The sequence below is a fragment of the Amblyomma americanum genome, chromosome 4, assembly GCF_052857255.1.
Source record: "Amblyomma americanum isolate KBUSLIRL-KWMA chromosome 4, ASM5285725v1, whole genome shotgun sequence".
Lineage (NCBI taxonomy): Eukaryota > Metazoa > Arthropoda > Arachnida > Ixodida > Ixodidae > Amblyomma > Amblyomma americanum.
The window spans coordinates 195,777,337-195,797,502 of NC_135500.1; the positions used below are offsets into that span (position 1 = coordinate 195,777,337).

Here is a 20,166-nt window from a genome sequence, read left to right on the forward strand (position 1 = left end):
GAGTCGAGGAAGGTCTTTTATCCCTTTCGCTTCAACGAAGTCTGGCTTTGCGATTGTGCTGACAGTGTTCCCTCTTTTTTATTCTTCTTGCAATCCCCCCTTTTTTCCTGACGATATATAGAATTTACTGACGCTCGGCCCGATCGTCGACGCGGTCTTTGAGGCAATAACAGGCGGGCGTGCGTCAGACGCCACTTTTGGGCGGATACTTGCAAGCCATGTTGCTGTATCTCTAGCGGTTTCACCGAACTCCGAGCGTCCCGACCGCAAACGCGACAACAAGAAACACAGCGCGAAAAACGGCTCTTTGATTCCCCGTTCCCTTTTTCCCACTTTTCTTCAGGCCTCCGATGATTGGAAGAACGAAGGTCGCTGTCGACAGAGCTTCCAAGGCAGCCGCTGCTTTCAAGAAGCGGGTCACGCATGATCGAAGCTTTCAGGCTCGGCGGTAGGAAATAATATTAAGTAAATAGGACGAAAGCGTTCGGTCGATGGCCAGCTTTCGCTGCATTCATGCGTAGCGTGAAGCACTGGCGGTGGCATCTTCCGATTTCTGGAGTGGATGCGTGGAATGCCTCGAGAACGTATGGAGTATCGCCTTCAGCTCGCTTTCTAATTGACTGCATTCGATTGATCTCGAGCAGTGGGAGATGGGGAATAGGAATTCAAACAACGCTTAGTGAAAGGGAAAAAATGATTAAATGGTGCCAGATTTAGTAAAGATTCTTTTTTTTACTTTATTGCCTTTGCATCTCTGCCGCTGGTTATCTCCGCATTTGAGACGAGAGCAGTCGAATGACTTTGTTGATTTTGAACCCTGACGTCACATGATGCGGCTAGCAGGGATAAAGAGGCGAGATAGTTGCAAATGACCCAGCATCCTGAGGTCGTGAAGACGACGAGATGAAGAGTAGAGATATGAGAATAGAAATTAGGAAGACGGCGTGAGAGACAGGAACGGAAAGATTGCGCGAGGGTAACAACAACAACAACAACAACAACAACAACAACAACAACAACAACAACAACAACAACAACAACAACAACAACAACAACAACAACAACAACAACAACAACAACAACAACAACAACAACAACAACAACAACAACAACAACAACAACAACAACAACAACAACAACAACAACAACAACAACAACTCAGGTTGAGAGTAGTATATTGCTTCCTGAATCTTTGTAAGAAGGAATCGGGAGATAAATCTTTACGAAATATGACATAAGACTTCGTTTTAATAAAAAATGTGCCGTCGGAAGCTAAACGCGCTGATTTTCTGGAGGAGGGAAGTGACGTGACCGGAGCGGCAGTGACGTCACGTGTGGAAAACGCATCAACAGCTGATAATGCTATCGCATTGCCAACATTCGATAAAATTAGGCGTCCCTGTGAAATTCTTTCCGTTCGTGTCCACATGGTGCCTGTGTTCGGCAATCTCTTGGTATAAATGGTGCAGCGGGCGATCGCAGCGTTGCTGCATCTACTTAAGAGTTCGTGTGGCTTTATGACTGGTTCGCCTGTGTATAGTCTAAGCTGCATTAACTCTTGATGAAAAACCAGTAAATAATGAACTTAAGCTTTAAATTTTGCGCTACTGCTGAGCCAATCATTTAATGCAACGCAGGGCGCAATTTAATATGGGGATAAAAAAATGGGCAGGACGACTATAAAACCCGATGTTATTGCACTTCGGTTTGGCCTCAATGATTACTTTGATGCTTTTACTCTAATAGCCGCCACGGTGGCTCAGTGGCTATGATGCTCGGCTGATGACCCGAAAGACGCAGGTTTGATCCCGACACCGGCGGTCGCATTTCGATAGAGGCGAAATGATAGAGGCCTGTGCAGTATGAGGATGGAGTGAGGATGCGGTATGAGGAAGGAAGATGGTATGGCGAGAGCGCTGACATGCTTAACCAGAGGTTGGTTACCACGGGAACCATCCGGAGGGTGGTTACCGTGGAAAGGGAAGGGGAGAGTATGGCCAAACATGAGGAATAACACAGTCCATCTGTGGCATCTGCTGTGAAACGCGCCGCCCTAGGAGAGGGTCATAGGTGGCGCCACGCGCCTAGAGCGGCGGAATGGAAAACAGTGCTACACAGGCATGTAGTCGCTCTCATATTCTCTACCTCAACATGTCGTAAAATATAAACGCCTCAACAGCTGCCACTGAATCTCGCGTCATACAGTGGTAACCGTCCTGTCAATTTTTTTTTCTGCGTCATTCTTCGTCCGGCGTCTCTCTGCTCTCCCCTGCAAGTGTAGAGAGGAAGGCAGGGGGAGAGGTTGACGGTTGACAGGTCGCAGGTGGAGAGAGGAAAATTTTCCTAAACACCTCCTAGCAGGTGAAGGCTTCACATGAGACGCCGACGCTTCCGATGCCGACGGACAGTGTTCGCTTTCATGGCCCTCCTAATGCTATCGCATTAAAGCGATGTAGGCTTAACTCACTGAGCGGCAGAGAGTTCTCGTAACACGTCGTGGACATCGCATACTACGCTAGACAACGCAGCTGCTTCTTTTCTTCTGGTTGTCACTGCTGCGCAGACGACGCAGTGGTGCACAGATGACTCCTTGTACTTGCAGGAGAATGACACGGACATGTTTAGTTAAGCACTCACAGAGGTTTCAGCCTCCGCTTGTCGTGCATGGTACAAAGGCACTTTGCAGCGGTTTTGGCAACCAGGGAATAGATGGCCCTTGATGCGTGGGCTTCAGAATAGGCACGAGCCGGTCTTGAGGCGAGAGTATCATATTCTGGTCTACAATGAGTTCAGTGTCGAGTTTCTCTCGGAGGTCGTGAAGGTTGATCCTCGGGCTTACAGTTAATTTGGACCATCGCAGTGCCATCGCCTTCTGATCTTTCTCAGACGAGCGGATAAGCGAAGCAGCTTGAAGATGAAAAGACTGGCAACCTGGTCGGCTTTAAACACTGAGCACGAGGGAGAGGCGGAAGATCAGTAATGGTACCGATGTGACGTCATTCATTCATTCATTCATTCATTCATTCATTCATTCATTCATTCATTCATTCATTCATTCATTCATTCATTCATTCATTCATTCATTCATTCAAGGTGGTTACAGTAAACATGCACACGTGAATCAATACATGTCGTCAGGTAACGGCTGAAGGCGTGAAATAATCTGTTCATATGTTTGGAATCTCTCTCTACTTTTACCGATTTTATAAATTTTTTTCGAATATGTTGGATCTCGACAAAACGTCTTAATTCCTGAGTGCGTAGTGCGAAGAAAGGCCGTAGGTCCAAGGCGCCTTGATGTCTTCGAATTTTCACAACATAAAATTGTCTTCGAAGCGCGTGTACATGCAAGAAAAGTGCGCTTTGGCACACTCTTTCATGCGCGACTATGGGGAACATTCGGAACTCACTTCGTTCGAGCGAGTCTGGTGTTGCACAGTACGTAATGAATATGTTAATCGAAATTCGTCATTTTTCCAAAAAGGCCTGCAGATTTCAGGCGAAATTTTCTTTTCATCACAGGCCAGTGGCTGCTGACAGTGGGGAGCTACTGGGTGCTCGGACTGGCCTTCTTGGTTGCGGATACGTGCGATGCCTTTTCGTGGATGAAGAGGTACAAAGTTCAAGCGATGGAAAGGAAGGTATACGCCTGCTCGTTGGCTTCAACGTGCCATTTATTCCAGCGTCGGTACACCACGAGGCGGCCCCTTTCACAGCACGGTTGTTTTAGGGACTTAAGCGGCTTCGACGTCGTTATCGGCGTATTGTGCAGCACTTACCTTCTGCCTAAAGAGAGTGTCGTTCAGGAGGGTGGAAAATGGGTTTTATCGACTAAACAATCTGTAGGCCTTCCCTGTGTGCTGGCACGAAATCCATCAAACTCAGATTTCGCTGATATTTGTCTACCCGAAGCCTCTATCCGTGACCTTGAGGTTGCTCGGAAAGAGCCACCTGTGTCTCACAAGCCCCACCGGTTACAGCACCTGCCATCGCAGGGTTTTGGCGCATCGTTTAACCCCTGAACCACTGGGCCAGGAGTAGCATGAGGACTCCCAGCGATCTATGGCAGTAAAGTACTGACCAATTCCGCGTATATGGGAACTAATATATGGGCACTATACACGTATATGGGCACTAATATATGGGCACTAATATGGCCACTGCCCACTTGCTGTACGGGGGTGGGGACCTTGTCAAGCGTTAACCGCTTTTATCCCCATCCCCTCCAACACTGCATGGTGATGGAAATAAACTATTATTATTATTATTATTAATACATTAACGCTATCGCGTCGTATCTTTGAGGCGGAGCGTAACTCCTATTTCGCTGATCTTTGTCTGAATCGTGCTCGACATTGAAAAGCAAACCTCGAATTGAAATCGCAGTGAAAACTTGAGTGCTGGCGCACCTAATTCAAATTGGACATAATCACGCCAAATCAGCCATCATTTTTTTTTCACAACAAAAGCATCTTGGACACACATCATCATCATGTAGAAACGCAATGAATTACCAACTATCCAGCATAAGTACGCTAGTAAATCATTGAGAAAGAACAAATTATGCAGAAACTTAGTAGCTAGTTGTTTGTAAAATAATAAAAAAACCTGGATGTCAGGCTTGCATGTACACCATTGCTCTCTGTCTTTCAATTTAATGAGGATATCAATTCGTAAATTATCTGTAGCGGTTGCCTCCGCAATAGGAATTCCCTTTTCCGTGCTTTACTTTTTCATGATTTTTTGAACATCGCCTCGTGGTACACGAGAAAAGCAGCAGCCCGAATAAATGATGATTTTAATGCCAGCGCTGTCATTTTCTGCCTTCGACCATGCACTTTGAAACCATGACCATAAAAAATGCTGACTGCTTGGCTTCTCTGGTCATTCAATGTATTTATTCTAGAGTAACACCAGAACAGTTGAGAAGTTGTGAAGAACCGGAACGCTTTCCAAAGAAGGAATCTTGTCGAGTACAATTGCCTCTTAGCTTTGGTGCTTCAAGCTATGGACATCCTAGACGCTTAGTATGTGATCAAAATGAGTTCGTCCTCCTTGACATGTAGTGCTTCTGCTGTTATGTCATTTAATGAACTTTTATCTCGCTGTGACCAAACTACTGTTCCTAAATTCCTGTTCGCATTATGAGAGCTGCCAGTCGTGGTCCTCAGGTCATGCCAAGATGAATGCATAATCATCATCAGCCTGGCTACGCCCACTGCAGGGCAAAGGACTCTCCCATGTCTCTTCAATTAACCCTGTCCTTTTCCAGCTGCGGCCACCGTATCCCCCAAACTTCTTAATTTCATCTGCCCACATAACTTTCTTCCCTTCCTTGCTACGCTTCCCTTCCCTTATCGGTATTGATTTGTGTATGTCTTCAACATCCTGTAATGTGATTTGAATAAGTTTGTATTGTATTGCGCTGCTTTCATCGCAGTTTAGCAGAACAAATTTGTTCGGCTGCTCAGGATTAAGTACCGTCCGCAGTCACGTGGTGCAGATGTTCACGAAAGTGGACGCACTCAAGTGGAGAGGGTGCGGGGAGAGAGGTGTCTTCATTGCAGCAATCGCGCCTTGCGCGGATTTCGTCGGCAGGTTGTTGAACATCAGGGTTATTCTCCCACACAGGATAGCTTGCTAGGTAATTGTGTTTTGAAATAACTGATTATAAAGAGTGGAAAACGCGCAAACTGCAGCTGAAATGGTGAAACTGCATTGCGAACACAATGATAGGGCTTATAGTGTGATACGGTAAGGTGCCCGATCAACTTGATTTCTTCGATACGGTTTTCGAATGCATCAAAGCTAGAAAAGCTATTTTAAGAGGGCGCAGTGCAAGAGAAGACAACATAGCTGTTACAAAAATTGTCTATAGACAGTCTATAGACTTCTTATAGACTCTATTGCCTTCCTATCTATATTTCTTTTCGTCTATTGATAGTCTATAGACAAAAGTCTAATAAAAGTGCATGGCCATAAATCTATAGATTGTCTGTTGAATGTCTATAGGATTTGTATTGCCAATAGACTGTTCTCTAGGGTTTGTCTATAGAGAGTCAATAGACTTTATAGATAGAAGTCTGTGGACAGTGTATAGCCTGTCTAAAGAAATTTTTGTAAGGAAGGACGAAGAAGGAGAATGAGGTGGTTGTAAAAAATGAAAAGGTGCGATAACTATCTTGCTTTCGGTGGACGCGTGAACTGCACGGTGAAGGAAGAAATGAACGTCGTAAAAAGAGGGGAGTGAGAAAGTGCGAGAGAGAGAGAGAGAGAGAAAGAAAGAAAAGTGGGAATAGATATCTCGCAACATACCACGTAAGCTTCAGGGCGTGTGTAGGTGGGGGTCCAATCCCCGTGTGCCATTGATCGTGGTGTATCTCAATATGCACCTGCGCACTGCAATCGGACGCCGCTCCCGGTCAAGCCGGAAAAGAAAGAAAAACATACATGAGAAGCGCTGCTTCGTTCAGGCCTCCTTCAGTCGTGTCCTTCGAGCGGCTTTGTTACAGCCTGCTCTAGCCCTGCGTGCTGCCGCCCCTCGCTCCTATATACTTTGCCGGACAGGAAGTAGGATTTCCATTTCCCCATCTCGAGCGTGTTCCTTAAATGGGCTTTCGTCAAGAAAGCCGCTTTGGGGCAAACATGGTTGCCTCAGCTGGATGTGGAGGAGCGGGACTGGTTAGGAAATGAGAGAGGAGCAACGGTGAGGCAGGCTTCGACCCCCGGTGATCACGAAATCCAAGGGCCCGTGGGACTCGTACGTTGCACGCAGCTCCTACAGATTAAGGCACCGTGGCCCAGCTATTCGTGAACAGCTCTGCCGTCGGTGTCGGTCCGAATTCTTTCGCGCGACGAAGTAATTGCTTAGACGGCGCAATTACGCCGTCCTGATTGCAGGGTGTGGACCGCTAGTCGGACTTGGCGTTGTCGTTGTAAGATCTTCAAAAAAAAAAAATAAAGAAACGAACAGCACGCCTCATTCCTCGCGCAGCTGGAAATCTGCTGATTTCGCGCGGTATTCGACCACTTTCTGCTAGTGCCGTCTCTCTTTTTTTGTCCCGTTATCGCCTTCGTCGAGCCGAGGTTGTCGTGGTCTGGCTGAGGCATCTGGGCGTACCATTTCTCTGTCCTTGCAGACTGGGGCGTAGTGGGTCAAGTCTGCTGCACGAAAACAAGCAGATGAATAGAAAACATGCAGATTGAATTTCAAGCACGTTAACAATGACACGAGGCTCGGGACAGATTGAGCCAAGGGATTCCTCGCTTTCGAAATTTTATGCGAGAACGACTAGGAGCAGCACGAAGGTCGAAACGAACAATAAATTTTTTTTTTTGGCAGAGCAGAAGGCAAAACTAAAAGAGGTGAGATGTCTGTGCGCCGTAGGAAAGCTTTTGCTAATATGACTTTTTTTTCTTAAAAAAGAGGTTGGAGCGAGCAGACTAGAACACCCAAGAAATTTACTAATGGTGTTCACTCGGGCTCCGTTACGGTTACGAACAAAGCTTCAGTTCTGTCTGAGCTGCAAGAAAATGCGAATCAGCCATTCAGGTTTCGCACGAATGGTGCTTCATAATACGTACTCGCCTTTCCTCGGACCATTTTGATTTATTGCACTTCATAAAAACTTTGAATAGAGAATTGTTACTAGTGAGATGTCTGAACACAAACGCTACGCATCTTTCTGCTCCTAAATATTATTTGCAACTTTTTCTAATTTATCATTCTGTTCTCGTTGTCCAGAAGCGTCTCACGATCATTTTTGCTTTTTTGAGAAATGGGAAGTTTTCTTTTGGAAATCCAGCATTTTTCTTTCCATATCGGGGACGTCCAAGAGGAGTAAAGGAAGGAGTGAAATTTACCCTGCTTTTTTGTGTCAATTAAGATACGATGCGCGCAAAATTCAAATTCTTTAAAACTGCTCATCGGATATACTGAGGTAAAATAATGCTATTTTTACCAAAGGACGTATTTCTTCTTAAGGTGTTTAGTTATGAAGTTGCAGAGAGCGTTACATTCTGTTCTCTTAAAAAGCGTCTTATGAATCCCGAACTATGCTATTCTTCCTTCTTTTACCAGCACAACTATCGTCATTATTATTAGACGAGTTCAATGCACCCATTGACCTTGGAATAGTTTCTTTTATATCTTACAACCTTATCTCGTAATCGCTCATAGCTATTTTGGTAGAAGACAAGTGAGAACTGTTGTTGTTAGCGGCTATTTATTAATAAAATAACAATAGAAGGAAAAGATGTTGCTAGCCGCGGCCTCTGCCATGGAAACCTGAAACACCTGAGCTGCGGTTAGCGGGAATAAAAGGACATGGAGAGGACAGGGATACGGAAGGAAAGGGAATGCAATAGTAATAAAGGATAGGGGTAGGCCGGCAATATACACTATGTACAAATAGGATAATAATAATTAGTTTTTGGGGAATGAAAATGGCGCAGTATCTGTCTCATATATCGTTGGACACCTTAACCGCGCCGTAGGGGAAGGGATAAAGGAGGGAGTGAAAGAAGAAAGGAAGAAAGAAGTGCCGTAGTGGAGGGCTTCGGAATAATTTCGACCACCTGGGGATCTTTAACGTGCACTGACATCGCACAGCACACGGGCGCCTTAGCGTTTTTCCTCCATAAAAACGCAGCCGCCGTGGTCGGGTTCGAACCAGGGAACTCCGGATCAGTAGTCGAGCGCCCTAACTACTGAGCCACCGCGGCGGGTACAAATGCAAGATATGCCTTTTTTGACATACTAACTTTTGCGTTTTTTTTGCTTTAGCCAACGCGTCAAGATTTGACCCCAGTGGTAAAACAAGTTCTGTGGAACCAGGTCTTCATTCAACTGCCGATCAACGTCATCTTCTACTGGCTGAAGGCGATGCGTGGATTTGACCAGAGCTTGAGCCTGCCGCCCTGGAGTCGAGTCGCGGCACATTTCGCTTGCTTTGTCGTGATCGAAGAAGTCTTGTTCTACTACTCACACAGGTAAGGAGCCTCACTGAACTTCCAAAGCTTGGGTCCTGGTTCCTGCAAGCATGGTAGCTGTTCGTGCTGTTTATATAGATATATTTCGCTTGCAGAAAGACAAAAAAAAAACATGGGTAAAAGAAAACAAAATAAACGGTCGCTGAAGATCGCGATTGATCTGCGCGCGCCAGCACCCCGTGCATGCAGAAAATGTCGCGCAAATTTGCATTTGTGAACTGTCTACCCCGACCCGCCGCGGTGGCTCAGTGCTTAGTGCGTTCGGCTATTGATCCGGAGTTCCCGGGTTCGAACCCGACCGCGGCGGCTGCGTTTTTATGGAGGAAAAACGCTAAGGCGCCCGTGTGCTGTGCGATGTCAGCGCACGTTAAAGATCCCCAGGTGGTAGAAATTATTCCGGAGCCCTCCACTACGGCACGTATTTCTTCCTTTCTTCTTTCACTCCCTTCTTTATCCCTTCTCTTACGGCGCGGTTCAGGCGTCCAACGGTATATGAGACAGATACTGCGTCATTTCCTTTCCCTAAAAACCAATTATTATTATGAACTGTCTACCCCGGGTTCGAACCCGACCGCGGCGGCTGCGTTTTTATGGAGGCAAAACACTAAGGCGCCCGTGTGCTTTGCGATGTCAGTGCACGTTAAAGATCCCCAGGCGGTCGAAATTATTCCGGAGCCCTACACTACGGCACCTCTTTCTCCCTTTCTTCTTTCACTCTCTCCTTTATCCCTTCCCTTACGGCGCGGTTCAGGTGTCCGCCGATATATGAGACAGATACTGCGCCATTTCCTTTCCCCCCAAAAAACAATTAAAAATTAAAAAACTGTATTCCTTACCAACAAGGTAAGAATCCCTAAAGAGCTTTATTTTGCTTTATGAAAAAAAGTGGTGAGGTTTTAGCGTATTAAACCGAGTAGACGTGCAAAAGTATGTGTGCAGGCTGGTTGGTTTATAGTTTTGCTTCGCTGTGTCGTCGGCACGTCTGGCAACAATATTAGTTCGATAGTATATTAGTTGACGACGATGTGTCATGCACAGTGCGAGTGTGAGTATATTAGTTCGATACTAGTATTAGTTAATGAACACGACGATGTGCAATGCATAGCGCGCGAGTGTGTTGCAGTTTAACATCATGCGTGACTTATTGCAGCGATAGCATAGTGCTCTCGTGCAGTGACCTGCGAAGCTGGTCTGTTCACGCCGCCACGGGTTTGAAACCCAGTCGCGGCGATATTTATTTTATTTATTTATGGTTTGGCCAAGGTCACCCTCAAGGTTAGGCTTCACACAGACTCGGTGAGCCGGTTAGACCTCGCGAAGCAGCGCTTTCGCATCAAAACTCAGTGGACCTGGATTATTTAGCTGTGCAGTAACTGAAATTCGCACTGAAATCAAGTGTTCAAGTGTCTCGTCTTTTTCTGCGCTGTCTTTAAGTCAAGATGAACTAGTACCAACATGTCAAACTTCTCGCTCTGCTACTGAAGTAAATCACCGCTGTTGCGTCTCATGTGTTGATACCTTTTTAATCTGACTTTCCCTTTGTGGAATGCTTCTATAAAGGCACGTTGTATTATAAAAAAAAAGATTTTCTAGCTTGCGATTTTCGTCTGTTATTGGGCTTTTAATAAGTTTTTGAATAATTTCATTTGGCGAAGTTTAAACAGAACAAAAGCGCGCACTCACGCACGCACGCCTCAGGGCGCTGTTGGTACATTTAATAAACAAACAAATAAATAAATAAATAAATAAATAAATAAATAAATAAATAAATAAATAAATGAATAAAAACCACAACAAAGCCCGATAGTCGCCATTGGGAGGAACCAGCCTGAGGCGTCCTCCGGCTACCTGGACCTCTGCGGTCACTGCGGTCACGGCGCTGTCTCGAGGGCTAAGCATGCCAGGAGGTAGGCGCAAGAAAACAGAGACGAAGGCCCACGCAACAGGAAAACTTTGCGGGTGCAGCCCAATCTAGACTTAAGCCTTCTAGGTTTTCACTGGCGCCACAAGACAAGACGAATCGTGAGTGCACCCTCACCTCTACTGCATTCCGGAAGCCGTCACGCTCCTGTTCCAATCAGCCGGTTTGGGATTAGCGCTGCTAAAGAAGCCGTCTGCTGGGAGTAGACTGAAGCAGACGAACGTGGTAATGGCGAGCTGATAAGGACGTTTCTCCAAGGCACAGCCGGAAGCAAACGACTGGGTATGTCCAAAGGAGAAGAAATAAAGGAAGGGCGATCTATTAACCAGAGCACGTAGGAGCACTTCGAATTAGTTTACCGGCGCCTCGGCCTGCCGCAGTGGTTGCGTGGACGAGAACCCATCGACCAATCGACGCTGAAACTCAGTGGGGGAATAATTTCGCAAGTGCTGGCAAGGGCTGCAGTGCAAGAGCTCTAATCACTCGATGCAGAGGGACTTGGGTGCCTCTAAATAGAGCGCAGTTTCGAGATGTTAGTTTCAGAAATCCACGCTTCAGGGCAATGCGGATGGATATCGATTCAACACTGGTAATGACACTTAGTAGCATATCACAAAACAAAACGCACATTCAATAAAGACGCTTCGCAATTGGGATTCGAACACGCGGCGGCTGGCCACAGCACGAGAGCACTAAGCATTGCCGCAGACGATCATGCCTCGCGTTGAAGATGATCATGATATCCTCAGGCTTAATGGCACATGATAGGTTAATAATAATAATAATAATAATAATAATAATAATAATAATAATAATAATAATAATAATAATAATAATAATAATAATAATAATAATAATAATACTCACGGCGGGGGATTGGCACTGCAGCGCGTTGTCGCTCTGCGTATTGCACATCGTCGTCTTGAATAATAATAATAACAATTGGTTTCTGGGGAAAGGAAATGGCGCAATATCTGTCTCGTATATCGTTGGACACCTGAACCGCGCCGTAAGGGAAGGAATAAAGGAGGGAGTGAAAGGAGGTAGTGCTTGCATTTATATTTCTGTTCTACCTTTGTGACCCGTTATTACCATTTGTCCCCCCCCCCCCTTATGTAATGCCCCATATTGGAGCCTTTAAGGGAAAATAAATGATGATGATGATGGGAAAGTGGTACCGTAGTGGAGGGCTCCGGAATAATTTCGACTACCTGGGGATCTTTAACGTGCACTGACATCGCAGAGCAGGAAATGGCGCAGTATCTGTCTCACAACTCGGTGAACACCCGAACCGCGCCGTAAAGGAAGCGATAAAGGAGGGAGTGAAAGAAGAAAGGAAGAAAGAGGTGCCGTAGCGGAGGGCTCCGGTATAATTTCGACCACATGGAGATCTTTAAAGTGCATCTGATACCTGATTTAATATCTGCTTCGGGTCCTTGGACCCAAGATATTAAACTTATTTTTAGAATACGGCATTGTGCTTGGCTTGAAGCACTTTGGCACGGGTCGGTCCGGTATTGCACTGCCTCCGGGATTGGCCCGATGTCATGAACCAATAAGGCTTAACACATACTTTCGCAATTCTACTATGCTTATGTACGTTAAAACGCTACCATTTTTTATATAGTTGATGCTTGAAACAGAAAATGAGTCTTGTTGTTGTTGATCTCTGAAGGTGTCTTTATAAAGTGAGAATTTGTATGAGAAGGCAATGCGTAGCTTACTGTAATAGCGAGCAAGACGCAGACGCGTGGCGGTACGCGGATGATGGGGACCGTGACTACTTTATTCGGGGCACGCGGAGTGGTCTAGTTTGTGCCCACCCCTCGTGTCCTGCGTGTCCGGGCCATTCATAATGAATCGCTGTCACTCCGAGGCAGCTGGCTCCCATCCAGACTAAATTATTACCGGGGGAAAGGAAGCGATTGGGACATCAACATAAATAACGCCCTCACGGCGACGCTTGCAACATCCCATCACAAAGAGGACGGTAATATTAATCGTCATCGCCAGCCAGCCATGCTGCTGTTTTAGTTTGTTAAGCGCCACACATCTTGTACGTGGTCGGAACGAGAATTAAGAGCTCTACCAAACGAAAGCTTTTGCGGTCGCCACATTAGGGTAGTTCCTTTATCGCCTAACGAGACTCGAAGTTCGGTGGCAGAGTTGGCGAAATTTCTTTTGGATCGCGCAGCTTTTCGGCGAGACAGGGAGCTCTTGTTTCGGCGTTTTGGACTCGGGCAGCTCCTGATGAAGTAACGTCGGTTTTCCTGGCGGGCGTTGTTCTGCGACGCGCGAGAAATAGGGCCCATTTCCGGCCTTTCCCAACGATAACGGTGTTATCGAGCAGTCGAACTAACATTAGTTTTGGACGGCAAAATGACTTAGTCTGTAAAAAGGCCGGCACCATATTTGTAGGCGTTATCACAGCACCTCTGTCAAATCTGTCAACGATGTAACGGGGTAACTGCAACAGATGGACAGAAGAAACAAGACTCAGATGGAAACAGGAACAGGTCACAGGGGCAGGAGTAGGGACAGTCAGCAAAGTGAGTTTTAAATGAGTCAGTGTGCGAGAAAATGTTTAATGCATTAAGGAAATCGCAGTCAGTTAGGTTGGCCCTCATTCCAGGATCCAACTGACTTTTGCGGGTGCTTCTGCCCGGTTCACCAGCGAAATCTGGTCTTCCAAATGTGGGCTGGATAGCGCCGCCTCCCGGTCCTCAGTTGTTGGGTTATTGATTCTTGGAATACTTGGATTATTCTGGCATGCTCATGCCATGTGACACAAGTTCACCGCTTCATCGCGGAAGGCGCAATGCGGACGGTATGAATTTGGAAACATATAGCTGAATTTGACGTTTTATGCAAGTATTTGATTGCAGTTTCCTTAGGATGACCTCTTGTTCTCTCAGGCTGTTTAGATTTTTGGGCGGTGCGGCGTATACTTTCCTTGCTAATATCAAATGCTGGAGTGATTCCCTAATCCCTAGGAGGGATTGAGAGAATAAAGGAAGAAAGAAGTGCCGTAGTGGAGGGATCTTGAATAATTTCGACCACCCGCGGACCTTTAATGCGCACTGACATCGCACAGCACACGGGCGCCTTTGCGTTTTGCCTCCATCGAAAGGCGGCCGCCGTGGTCGGGTTCGAACCCGGGAACTCCGGATCAGTAGCCAAGCGCCCTAACCACTGAGCCACCGCGGCGGGCCACAGATTTTCAAATTTGGTGGCGATGACCACGTCACGAGCCTCTGGGCCAATCGGACAATTTTGTTTCGATGAAATCGGGTGGATTTTGCAATACGACAACCTAAATGCTGCAGGATTAAAAAAACAATAAACAACAACAGCCGCCTAATTTTTGCAAAGTCATGTTACAGCGTTCCAGGGCGTTCTTGCCGTACATGCCGCGGGCAGCGTACATTGATTATCTCTACACCCTTGGCGGGCCACGTTGCAGGCTGCTGCACCACCGGCTGGCGTACCGGCGCTTCCACAAGAAGCACCACGAGTGGACAGCGCCGGTGGCCATCACGGCCGTGTACTGCACGCCCGTGGAGCACGTGCTGTCCAACGTGCTACCCGTGGTGGCGGGACCCGCGCTGCTAGGCTCGCACCTGAGCGTGCACTGGCTGTGGGCGGTGCTCACGGCACCCTACGGGGTTATCGTGCACTCGGGTTATCACCTGCCGCTGCTGCCGTCGCCGCAGATGCACGACTTCCACCACCTCACGTGAGTCAATGGCCGCCGACTTTCTGAAACAAGCGGAGTTTTACGTGCAGAAAGCAACAATAGCCAATCGGTTTAAAATAAGGAGCCGTGGGAGAGACTTCCGAATTAGTTCGTTTTTCACTTGCGGCCTCAGTTCAACGTCATCATTGTAAATAAATGGGGCTAGTGTGCTCAAAAAGACACGGACGAGAGGGGAACACAAGTCGCGGGTCTGCACTTGTTGTGTACTCCCTTTTATTTGCCATGATTGATCGACTGACCCAACAACGCACGCTCTTAAATCTTCATCATTGTTTACTTCAGTATAATTAAATAAAATCTACGACCTACCGCAACCATTTATATCTGCGAATTTTGTGTAATCACTCGGTGTAGTTCTCTGCCGGCGGATGACAGTGTTGAATTCTTTCTCTTGGTCTCTGAATTGTTTTTGCTATAGGCTGTGGATTAGCGGCTCTGCGCAGATAGTTTTAGCTGGTCAGTGTGTATTTTTGTTAGTGTGCCTTGAGTGACGTCTTTGGTGATGCATTCTACGCTCAGTGGGGTTGAATTGTGTGTTTTTTAAGTGCCGGCTGTGTCATTATGTCTCAATGGCCTGCTAGGCCAATTTAGAAGGAAATTGCAGTCCCTTTACGGCATACATATTGCATGTAGCGCTCTTGAATGGGATCTCTAAGGGTTCACCTAAGGCCAGTTTGTATCGCCGTCAGCACAACGTACGAGGAGAACCAGATAGGCCAGGCTTGATCTTAGAAACACCACTGCTTGCTACGAATAGCAGCGCTGTTTTTATCTTCTAGCTTGTCCAGACTCACCGACCCTATGTCGGGACCTGTTTGCCTCAGTCCACTTCACTAACGAAGTTTAGCGGAATTGCCCTTGCAACTAAGCAGAGCTGCCCGAATCTATCTTTTATGCTGCGGGATGCTGCTCCAAAGTGACAGCGGTGGCTATTCTTCTCCGGAGCTGGAACAAACGCAGGCGTTCCAGGGAACGGGGGATCGGGAATTACGGCCTGTCCGCTTTCATGGATAGCGACATTCGTTGAGACGGCCGGAGGTTTCGAACTGCGTAACCCCGAGTGCGTCGCGAGCCCTATTTGCTGCAAGCTGCACGAAGAGCAAATCGTTTTACTCTGCGGGCCACGCCAGGTATCCTCTCCCCGCACAGCGAGCGAGTTCTTCGAGCGAAGTAATCTCGCAGTCGCGGGAAACCGGCCGGCCCCAAATCGGAACCCAGGCGAGCAGCTGTGTGACGATATTGGCGTTTTGCGTGCCAGAACGATCGATACGACAGGACTGCGTGGTCCTCTTTTTGTTCTTCCTTTATTCTGGTCGAATCTGCCTCCATCTGCCCAGAGCACACGGGCGGATGCACTGCTAGTTCTTTACTGCACCCCGTGTTTGACGCACCTATACTCTTCCGTCCTTCAGTTTCCCACGGAAGTACCTTGCAAGATCGCTTTGCATAGGCCTGTGTGCTCTTTCGTGTTCGACAGAACTTTAGCAGCATTGGAAAATGAGGCAAAACCATGCGAGTAGAATATATCTGCAAGTTTCCAACAGCGCCCATTGGTGCGAACACTCCCATGGCATCTTATTTGCTCTACTATAGACATATACTTGTTTCTCCGAATTGTTTCTATGTTATAATGTTACTTACTTATAGAAGTGCCAGCAAGTTGGTGTATAAGTTCGCACATTCCTGTCCTATTTGTCCTATTGCATCGAGTAGTGTGACTCGGAAGGTTCATACGCTTGATGGAGCATTCTGTAGTAACCTCAGCCACTTAGCCCTCATAATCGCAAGCCCACAAGCACCGATCGAGCAGTCGTACTTAAAATTTTCTCACACATTACACGACCGGTTCATTCAGACAATACAACCGAATTTAGGCGTTTTTTTCGAGAGCTTTATCATTTTCCATTTTATTTTCGTCTTTCTAGCCTTAACACAAAAAAAATAATAAAAAGTTGACCTTGCTCGTGAAGTTCAGTTACTATATTCCCGAAGTTCTGATTAGGTGTTTACAAAAATTTTGAAATTTCGACTTACTTCTCACAAAAATAAAATAAACACCCAGTTTTTCTTGCCCGTGGACGGGGAAGGGTGGGGAGGGGTGGGATTCAGTGTTAGCTATGGCTATGTCGCAACTGATTCCTGTTCCTCATAAGCGCGCTCTGGATTGCGTCACATGACCACTGATGGCAGCACCCACGCAGCGTTCCGCGTCTGTGTTATATACTTATGGCTCAAGCAGACATGGACAGCGTTATGATCGGTCAGCAAATTAACATGCCAGATTTCGTTACAACGTAAGACGCCGGTGCCAACTGCGCCCACTCCGGCGAAGCTTTCGTGCTCATATCACTTTGAAGAAAGAAAAAAAAAATTTTGGGGGCCGAATTATATAAATATATTCGCACTGCGTCTTCGTACGCGAAGTTCGCGTTGCGATTGCTCGTCCCGCTTAGTTGGAGTTTTACTCAGTGCCCAGATTAATCGCTGCACCATCTTCTGTTGATTGGACGCAGTGCTGGCCAGTAAAGGAGCAACATTACGTAATAACGCTTGCGAACGCCGTCGTTAATCTGGGTAGGTATGTAGGAAATGTTCCCTTGTCAATCGATCCTTCCACCGCTCTTTTACTGGCAGCTGTGAGATGAGACACGAGGTCTAAATTTAGAAAGCAACATCCGTCGCAGGCTTTTGCATCAAAGGCGTGATTGGCGAACGGCATACAAGCAAAAGGATGGTTTGAGAAAGTCGTTGCTGTCAGCTGACGGCCCTTGGGATCGTATGCGTAGTTTCCTTTTCCAATGCTTACCTAATCCATCATCCACCTCACGAGTGATAACCTTGCTTGAGGCAATCACAAAGAGCGAAAAGAGCAAAAACGGAATAGAATTATAGTAGCAGCCCTTTATTATCACGGTCCCGGTACCCGTTCCCCGATGTTTATCTCCGCCTAGGCCGGATGCCGTTCGTGGTATTACAAGCCTTTCGAGGCCCGGCAAAACAGCCATGCATGGCAGCCGAAGGGCTCGCTTAGCCTCGTTCTGTTGTCCTACTCCAGTAAACGACGCAGTCGACAAAGCCGGCTGTGTCGCGCCGTTCAGCTTTGTGCGCTTCTCGTGAAATGCTCGCCTGGGCAGCCAATGGGGCGGCCAGTAGACACACACGCTCAGATTAGCCTTCGCCCAGAGAGAGAACAACAACAACTGTTGCCGCCGCCGGCTTTCCGGCCTCGTCTCGGGGGTGCGCAGGTTCCGAGGAAACTACGGCATTCTGGGAATCCTGGACTGGCTGCACGGCACGGACGAGGCGTTCAGAAAGAGCGAAGCCTTCCAGCGGCACCGCGTCCTGCTATCGCTCCGGCCCGTCCACGAGCTGTATCCAGACGCGCGGACTGCGGCAACCGCCCCACGCGATGCACCGGCCCAACAGCGGGGAACGAAGCAAGCCAATGGCTGAGCGAGAAGCGGGGGCTGGACAGCGGCTCCCCGGGAAGAAAATAGTCACTGCGTGATATGTCGCTGCGCCTCATCAGATAAAGAACTGAATGGACGGGTTGCGATAAGGCGCGCAAGCAAGGTCCTGTGATATGGAAATGGGGCATAGAAGGGTTCGATGCGTGCAGAAGGAGTCTGGGGACATAGTCATTTATTAGCAGCGTTCTAATGGGAGGGACTGCGTTGATTACATACGGCTTATGCCACTTCACGGCAAGCTTGTATCCTAGTTTGTAGCCGAACCCAGACGTTTGAATGAAGAAACTCGCTCAAAGCTTGAATATGTACCCGAAACCGGACGTTTAAATGGAGAAACTTGCTGGAGGTATAAATTTGTACCCGAAACAAGACGCTAAAGGAAGAAACCTTGCTCAATGCTTAAATATGGTTTATGGTTTATAAGGAATTAAAGTAATTCAACGAAAAGAAAATTAGGCTGTTCTCTTGCTTGCTCACTTGATCAATCGATCAATCAATCAATAAATAAATAAATAAATAAATAAATAAATAAATAAATAAATCAATCAATCAATCAATCAATCAATCAATCAATCAATCAATCAATCAATCAATAATTTTGAATTAATCACGTGATTTATTGATTATTCAATAAATGAAATCCCATCTCTATTCCCTCTCCTGCTGAGGCCCAAAAAGGGACATTGCCTGTAAATAAATGAATAAGTAATGATATAAATAACTGCGTCGAACACTTTCTGCGCCACATACATCAGAAAGCACAATGCATGATAGCATATTCTGCATGAAGTGCCCTGCATTACAAGCCTAACATTCCGCTCTGTCTGCGCAGTGGAATAAAAAATGACGAGCGGAAAACATGCCTCGGCGATTACGGCAAATTTTTGGAGTTCTGATTCAAATCACAGTGCATCATAACTGAACTTGTGGAAGCTCTCTATTACGAAGTACTCTCCTATTCTGTCTCGGGAGTTCAGGCGTACACTTCACTGCTTACTTACCGAGTTGAATAATAACACCGAGGAAAGTTTCGCTCTCTCCGTAAACTTCTCGAAAGAGGTCAACGCCAAAGTGGAAAACACGGCATCACAAGGCCCGATACGCCACGCGCGCTCAAAAGACTATTGAAGCATCATTTCGGAACATGGCAATGTCAGTACACAGCTCGAGCTGTATAGTCGTGGAGATCTTGGCGCACAATGAAGAAGTTCGTCAAGCGCCATGCTTTGCAGGGGTGTTCTTTACAGTGGGGGCTTCAGCTCTGCCGGAACGATGCGGAGCAGGCCGTTAGAGCGGTATCGTCCTGGCGAATGGCTCCTCGGCTCTTTTCCCCACGCGTGCTCCGAATGGCGATGCTCGGGCGATCGTGGGAAAGTGGACTCTGTGCCAGCCGGCCATCCGTGCTGGCGGTCACGTAGCGAGGAACGCAGGGAGCGGGCGACGCCGTACAGCGGGAGAAGGCCCTCTGTCGGAGCCTTTAGTGAAAATAAAACTTCGATGCACCCGCACATTGTCTCCGTGATCGAACCAAATTCTGAACGCAACCTCGGGAACGGGGTTCTGATGGCGCAGTTCGAGTGGCCGTCGATTAAGGTAATTGTATTTTCTGTGCAATGGAGGCGAGTACTTCTTTGTTATGTTAAGCAATTCGGATCCCGGCTCTGACGAAAATGGGCTGTGTTGCTTAGCAAACCCAACATGCGATTTCGAGCCGCTGATTCTGTTCTCATTACGCCTATAATTAGAGAGGCTCGTTCACGTTATTAAAGCAATATAGTGGAAATTGCGTTTACGTGAAAAAAAATTTGGTAAGCAGAATCAGAGCCCTCGTCTCATTACTTTTAACCGTTTTTATAGCAGGGTTTGCTTTTATTTTCATAACCAACATTTCAGTCTCTCGCACAATCGCGATATAGTTTAACAGTGCAACTACAAATCCTGACATTTTGGATAAGTACTGTTCAGACTATGCTGGCGCGGTGTACACCATCAAAACATATTGCCTTTTCATGAAGCAGCAGCAACGT

The 20,166-nt window shown here is 47.0% G+C and overlaps 1 protein-coding gene across 1 annotated transcript in view; it reads left to right on the plus strand.

The window, feature by feature from the left end:
• The window catches only part of LOC144127491 (fatty acid hydroxylase domain-containing protein 2-like), a 64,682-nt gene extending 45,036 nt beyond the window's left edge, over nucleotides 1-19,646 (plus strand). Inside the window, exons 4-7 of the mRNA XM_077660483.1 lie at nucleotides 3,523-3,641; nucleotides 8,786-8,991; nucleotides 14,376-14,648; nucleotides 17,915-19,646. Of these exons, the coding sequence (XP_077516609.1) occupies nucleotides 3,523-3,641; nucleotides 8,786-8,991; nucleotides 14,376-14,648; nucleotides 17,915-18,122 (806 nt within the window). The 3' untranslated portion in view covers nucleotides 18,123-19,646. The remainder of the gene's footprint in view (nucleotides 1-3,522; nucleotides 3,642-8,785; nucleotides 8,992-14,375; nucleotides 14,649-17,914) is intronic.
• The last annotated feature ends 520 nt before the right edge of the window (nucleotides 19,647-20,166 follow it).